The sequence below is a fragment of the Phaethon lepturus genome, unplaced genomic scaffold, assembly GCF_000687285.1.
Source record: "Phaethon lepturus isolate BGI_N335 unplaced genomic scaffold, ASM68728v1 scaffold9025, whole genome shotgun sequence".
NCBI classification, from domain to species: Eukaryota; Metazoa; Chordata; class Aves; order Phaethontiformes; family Phaethontidae; genus Phaethon; species Phaethon lepturus.
Window position 1 is genome coordinate 37,844 of NW_010538318.1, and position 7,746 is coordinate 45,589.

General features: G+C 36.4%; 1 protein-coding gene across 1 annotated transcript; it reads right to left on the reverse strand.

Annotated features, from left to right (window-relative positions):
* Nucleotides 1-563: 563 nt before the first annotated feature.
* FAM210A (family with sequence similarity 210, member A) lies at nt 564-6,370 on the reverse strand. The gene is made up of 4 exons (XM_010286757.1): nt 6,245-6,370; nt 4,549-5,021; nt 2,273-2,384; nt 564-964 (listed from the first exon to the last, which is right to left on the reverse strand). Exons 2-4 carry the CDS (start codon nt 4,995-4,997, stop codon nt 698-700), a joined length of 828 nt encoding a protein of 275 aa, XP_010285059.1. The 5' UTR covers nt 4,998-5,021; nt 6,245-6,370; the 3' UTR covers nt 564-697.
* Nucleotides 6,371-7,746: the final 1,376 nt, after the last annotated feature.

Here is a 7,746-nt window from a genome sequence, read left to right on the forward strand (position 1 = left end):
AACTCATCTTCCTATAGCTTTCAGTTGAGAGTTCTGAAAGATACACTGTGCAAGAAAGATGCATAGTCTCAACCTGTAAACTACCACAGCTCAGCTGAAGTCAGTGTAGCTGACTTATTATTATAATTCATTCCCACTGAGTAGCTAATCCATTGTTTCCTTCATGTGCAGCATCAGTGATAATGGTCTGTCTCCAAGTAGAGAGATGATCATGATTAGAGAGGCCTGGGTCCACATACTCTGAAAACCAAAATAGGTTGCCTTTCCCAGTAGAGACATCTTCATTCTTATTTAATGGAAGATTCAGTCTAATGGAATAATGGCTGTGCACTATGATGGAAGAACAATAAAGTAGTGGCTTTTGGAAGAAATCATCTTCATTTTGAGAGAAGGGACAAAAAAAAAGAAAAAAAGAGGTAAGAGTAACTGTTAACACTATTACCACTGGAGATATGAACTTGTAATCTGAGATTCAATTTCCAGAGGGAAAAGCAAAATTTTGTCACAACCTCTCCGCCACGGAACATTGGTGAGTATACAGAATTTTTAAATCTGCAGACCAACTGTAGTCTCCAGACAAGGGGGGAAAAGAAAGAAAAGAAAAGAAAGAAAAAAGCTCAGAAGTGCACTTTGTATATCCTGCCTCACAAAGGGTTAAAGTGCTAAGTTTGATATATCCCAAAATTAAGTATTTCTCCTAGTCCTTTATTTTTTTAAATGAAACTTTATCTTTCGTTTCTTGTATCTTCTCTGTAATTTTATCCTTTGTTTCTTCCATCTTCTCTGTAATTTTATCCTTTGTTTCTTCCATCTTCTCTGTAATTTTATCCTTTGTTTCCTCCATCCTATCTTGTAGATATTCCTTTACTGGTGGTGGTGTGGACATGTAGCCATTCTTACGCAGATATTTAACAGTGATGGATGTTCCTCCCAAAGTCACAGTGTATCTGGCAGGAGTTGCAATCTTAATGAAACCAAAGAACACACTATATCAATAAACCAGGACCATACTATGTGGAAAAGGTATTTTTGATATTGAGAATTTATTTTGGCTAGTGTCAGATACTAAAAAGATCTTCTATTTATAAGAAAATAAGCCAATTTACAGTACAACCCCCAGACATGCATACCTTTCACTTAAAAGTATCCTTTTGAGAAAACCAGCACAAGGCGTTAGAACTTTCATTAAAAAAAAAAAAAAACAAACCAAAAAACACACCACCTCCCTGTTCATGTTGTGGTATGAGTAGGCATCTCTTGAAGACAGTTTAGAACAGACAGTTTGAACACTGAGCCACATAAGCAAAGAGGAAATACAGACAACAAGGTATGCGTAAGAGTATAGGCATCTTGCAGTCCAAAACTAGAACCTGCATATAGAAAACTAGAGCTAAAAGAGACCTTAAGAGGTCAGCTAATCCAAAACACAACAAATCAGTTATTCTAGATAGACTAACCTGTTCTTTCAGAACTTCAAAGATAAAGCCTGCACAATCTCCCCTTTGTAACCTAGTGCTTTCGCATCTTGAAAGTTTCTTCCAACACTGCTAGATCTCACAGCTATAATAAAATCTTTATATTTAACCACACTTATTTATTGGCCTCTTTTAGGCCAATTGGCAAGAGTAGTGCCTTCACATTTTGCTTGGGAAAATTAGCCCTTTAAATAACAGATAAGCAGTACATTACATTTGGAAACAAAACAGATGAGTGGCATTCAAAGGAAATACAGCACTTTGTTCTTGCATAGTCTAACATGTTTCAAGTTTCCCAAACACAGACTGTGCACATATAAAGCAATAAAAAGAGACACACATCTAAAAGTAATTGATTCAAATGGACAATGAAAGTACTTGACAACGATGGAGAACTAAGCAGGAAGACAAACTAGCAAATCCTCTACAATAAAAACAAGTGTACTTTTATCTGGAAATCATGACGTATTTAGACTTTACTTCTTTATGTATTATATCCTGTTAATTATGTCAGGGATACAGAGGAATAACTTAATTGTAATTAAATCTCTGAGAGCAGACAATAGTTCTGCAGCAAACAAAAAACTGATTTTAGAAATATAGATAGACTCCTTAAAGGAACACAGAGCCCATATCAACTTGCATGTGACTATTTTTACTACAAAAACAAATGCTCAAGTATGTGTAATTATCAAAGAGAGAAAACAGCATTATTTTTTTCTGCTGTAAACAAATAAACCCCATTTAGTTCACTAGACAATGTTTAGCGCATATTTACAAACTGTAGTTATACTTACTTTATACAATGCATATGCAGTTAATGCATTTCCACTCTGTGAATTTTTGAGGATGTTTACTATGCTGTCTGGTAAGCCAATCAACTCTAGGAATGGGACAACATTCACTCCTCTACAAAAGAGAAAAGAATTGACAACCTGGATTGGAATTTGAAATCTGAACAGTGATTTACAGTACCATTTCCATTCTTTAACTCTATTATACAAACTTAGTAATTTGATAGCAAAGTATTTTTTCATTTAAACAATATACTTACAGGATTTATATTTCTGCACATATGGGCAAATAAATGTTCTTTTCAGCATTCCACCAAGAGATGACCCATTTATATTACCCCTGTTGGGCTGAGCAGCTACTAGCTTACCTGTGTCCCAGTTTATTACGTCTGGAGTCAGATAGACATAATGGTGGTAAAATAGCTACTCAGGCTCCAGTTGTGCAGGTTCAACTTCTTGTTCTATTTTGCTTAAAATTACTTTTTAAAATTTTTTTAAATTTCAGACTAATCTGCAGCATGCCTAGAAGCACAGAATCCAGACTTCAGTGTCCTCCATTCACTTCTAAATATAACAAGCAAATGGAATGTGGCAAAAGAAAAGGAAGCAATATGTTATATGGACAAGACTTCAGGGGTTTTGTGCCCAGTTGTTCTACCTTGTCAATGTAAGGTGGCAACATGGGTGGAGGGAGCTCCTATCACAATTTCTTTCTATTCAAAAACCAGGGAAGCTAACATCAGCACCAAAGAAAAAGACAGCCCATCTTTACATTACAGTAGAAAGCTACATGCAATTATAGAAGACCTGACTTTCCAATATTTAGAAAAGTCTTATTAGTAGTATCATTATCCATTTCTACCTACTATTTTAAGCATTCTTCCGTGCATGCAATCACTTTAGCATCAGGAACAATAACAGGCAGTACTTTACTAACAGTTACTAGAACCTACAATCTGAAGGCCTATTCCCAGAGCAGAAAATGGAGGCCTAGTAAGACACCATTAACTGTATTATTTAATAAACCATCATTACTTAGTCTTGTATCATAAGCAGTCATTCTGAAAGTATTTTTCCACTTCAAGAGGGTGCTGCTCCTGTGGCATGACAAACTGAAGCTTTGTTATAATTAGTTTCTAGTTAAATATTTCAGTTGTTTTCATCTGTCAAATATCTATTTTAGCAGCTAACTTAAGTGTTTCAAGGAAAGTAATCTTCAAACTGAAGTGTCGCAATGTAAGCATCAACCTGTATTCATCCAAAGCAAAATACTTTTATAGCGCAAGACCTTTATTTCTCTGACATGAGCTAAATTTAGAATGACATTTGGATCTATAGCTCCTAGAAAGGGCAATTATGCCAGCTGGTTAGAGTAACTAAAACAAACACTTGTGCGGTAAGGCATTCTGATGTCAAAGGCCCATCCTTGCCGCCATGAACTGTCGTTGTTTCATGCTTTCTATTATTAAATATACAACACCAGCAATCCAGAGATAAACATTTACTCATATTTAGCAAACCATCTGCAGATGAGATAAAACCTCTTGCATCTGAGCTAGCAGCTCATAGCTGATAGAGTAGGTTTTTTTCTAATAAATGCCATTTTCCAGAACAGTATCTAGCACACACTATAACTGAAAGAAACTAAAATTAGAATACATAATTTATCTTTCTTTTACCCACACAAATATTTAATTTGCAATTCAAACATCTGGCCTACAGTAGCATTTTTTCAGTGGAAGGCAGGAAAGACAGGAAACAGAGATAAAAAAGGAAAAGATACACATGGCTCATGAGGAGCTCAGAGTGAGGTGAACGACGTAAAAGTCCAACGATGAGGGAGGACTGGGGATGAAGGGGGAAGGAAGTGGTGTACCCCTCAAGTACAATGGCAAAAAAAAAGAAAAGGTCTATAAAGATCTTACTTAGCAATTCGTAATGAGGATTCCAAATCCCTATCTTTACCTTGTGAGAGGTTAATAATAATTTCAATACTGTTTACATCCATGCATATTTCATGGAGATAAGCATTCCTTAAAATGCTAGTAACGTATCTGGCATACAGCAATAACTGCATAATAGTATGTACGCAACACTCTCATGAATCCTATATACCTTCAATATTGATCTTGTGCTTCAGTTAAAAAAGCAGCCTCATTTCCCTATTACATATAGAGGCACATTTTACCATGTAATAATAATTTATATGTCCTTTCACCTATGAAAGTCAATCTTAATTCAACAGCAGTATTGGGCACTGCAACAAAATACCAACTTACTTCATGGCTGCATAGTAAAAGGATCCAAACCATACAGTGGAAGTCAGAAGATGTACTGGAATCATGACTTTTCCATACTGTTTAAAAGTTTTTTTGAATCTCTGAACGAGACTAATTGATTTGTCTTGTAATGGATCAGGATCTGAAGAATCTGACTCGACCAGGCTCTGTTTGGGTGTATCAGTGGCCAAAGTCAAAGGCTTTCTCTCTTCTGTAACTTTGTGAGGAGTGTCTGCTGGCTGTGATGAAAAAGCACTTTTCTTTGAGACAAAGTGTGCTGCACCTGCATGAAGACATCGTTTAGGAGGGTCCAGTGCCAGAATCACTTTGCATCCAACATTAGACAACACTGATTGTCCTTTTAAGCACTGAAAGATACCAGTGCGAGAAAAAACAAAACATGTCCCATGTGCCAGCTGAGATGCAGTATGTAATACACTCCGTTGCATTTTGTTGAAGTGTATCTGAGGTTTCTGTAGAGAGGAAACAAGAAGAAAAGAATAAACAAATTGCTTTTCAATAATGTCATTTCTAATTGCTCCAATGCCACCTGAAATTCTCAATTCTAAATTGCTTTCTATTCTTCTACTTTAAAAGATTTCCTTATTTTGCTCTGCAGAAATTGCCACCTTCTAGAATTAGGCAAATAATTTTAGATCTTAATCCTCTAGCATTCTGAACTAAAATGGCCCCTTCACTTAACACATTCTGCACCTCACAGCTAAAATGCTCATTCCACTCTCCAAAATAATTTTTAGATGTTTAGTGCTAACTACTGCTTTCATCTGCACAATCTGGCACAATTATTGAAAAGTTACCCTTGAAACTTCACTTCTAATAACAACTGATAGTTTGGGTGATACTTCCAGCCTACACAAATGTAGTATGAACTCACTGAAGCGCAACTGAAATTAATTTTTGGTATCAGCACATTCTTAGTTTTGGTCTAATATTTCATGTTCTGTACTATTTTGAACTAAGAGTAAAAGTTCATACAGTGAAAAAACCCCAAACCATCATCAACAACTATTATTATTATGACTCAATCAATAATAAATAAACTTAATAGTAACAAACCTAACCACAACAGCCTGCCAGTATACATCTTTAGGAAGGAGGACAGTAGTATTGAATGTCATGTACTAACAGGAGCAAAACTGGACTGTAATTTCAGAAATATTACAAGGGAAAGAATATTTTAAAATGGTGGAAAACCCAGTTAACCTTACGATTTTGAATATTTAACAGTGACTCCTGAAAGTTCAGAAGAACCATTGAGAGATTTCCCCACAAAAGAATAGAGGAATTTTGTTTGGCATGTATAGACATTAAGAAGTAATTCCCCCCCCCGCCCCAAATGCATGCTTTGAACTAGTGAATGAAATACACCTTTCTTTTGTACAATGACTGCAAGTTACAGAACTAATTTTCCTTCCCTTCAAAAAGTGTCACTAATTGATTTTATGTATCAAATGCCAGTTGTCAGTTGTATTACAATTTTCTTATATTTCTGATGCTTTTACATTTTTAATTATCATAACAATTCTTAATCCAAACTAGAAATCATTCAAGTTTAACTGCAACTCCACTGTCATCTTCATGTCTGCTTCCCCTTCACCTATAGCTTTAGATATAGTTCAGTCAGGTATTTTGATAGTGAATTTGTCTAGACTGCTGAGAATGAAGCCATACATACCCTTTATTACTTTCCAGATATGGAACAAGAAAAGTATGATAAGGTTTGTATCTTCAAAAACTTGCAACTCTTCCACTAGTTCCCCACCTTTCAAATGTATGTCTTGAACATATTGATGACTCTGCTAAGTACAAAAAAAGATGCATTTGGAGAAATAGCAACAACAGCAAACTAATATTATGAAGATTTTTGGTCAGCCTGAAACCTTGCTTACTGAAAAAGTCATTGGTATAAGTTCCCCTTTGGATACTAACATGCTATTTTTTTCTGTGTAACTTCGAAGTTCCTCAAATGTGAGCTACTGTTGCCTTCCAAGAGAAAAGTTTAATAACCAAAATAAATCTTTTGGAACATTTCTCCCTATATGTTTTCTAGGTATCTTTATGTTATTGTTGTGCTCGAATTAATTGCAATGACTAGAATTACAATGTTTGATGTGGGGACAGGACTGGAGGAATGGCTTCAGACTCCCTGGGAACCTCTACCTTGCATGTAAAGCACAGACACCCACTTTTGTTGAACTCATACTAACAGGAGAGGTATTGCATCAACAGGGTAAAAGGGAACTCTTGTCCCTCTGTAAAAGCAAGCACTTACTCTTGTTGAGTTATGAACTCAGTGGGAGCCAAGAAGTACTACTGCTTCTAGAGCAGTAAATCAGCTGCAGGTACTGTCTCTCAACAAGTCAGCCTTCTCTAAGAATTCACTGGAAGCACCAACTGCTTGTGGTATCTCTGGTTTTACAAGATGTGGAGATTCTTGCTGACTTTGTAGATCCAAATGCAATTGCTTCTCAATACAAAAAGATTAGTGAAAACACTCAGCGAAACTCAAGTGTTAAGATGGCACTCTGTCATATATCAAATATCTTACTGATTTTACAGAAATTGTAACAACAAACTGGAAGAAGACAACCACATTGCTTGCCCGTTGCAACTTACCCTCCTTTCCCAAGGGATAACACTCTCCACAGAGCACTGTTCTCCCCTCTCACTAATAGTACAAAACACTCTGAGCATTTGCCCTAAGGAAATTTTCACAGTATCAGCCAGCCAGCAGACTCAGCAAAGGATACCTATCCATCTATGGGAATTTGGGAGCTCTTGAGTCAGACTTCCGCTGTTCATCTATTTTCAGTTGATGGTACGCTACTGAAAAATACCTGTTCCAAACAAGCTTTGAAAATTGCCACCATGCCGCACAGGGGAAACCAGGCTCAGCACTCTGATTTTGGTTCATTAATGTTATCAGCAGGACTTTGCATTCCAACAGCCTTGAAAGGAGATCATTCTTCTGTACAAGAAGAAACTGAACAAGTATTTCAGAATTTTGCCATTATATATAGCATATATATAGTAGCATTTCTCAGAACACCGCTTCTATGTTTTGCTGTCCAGCATCTACTGACGGCACAAAAGTAACACCGTACCACACCTCTGATTCATTGCAACGGCTGCGGAACACTGGGGTATGAAATAGCTTTCAGGGGGTGAGAATCCTCC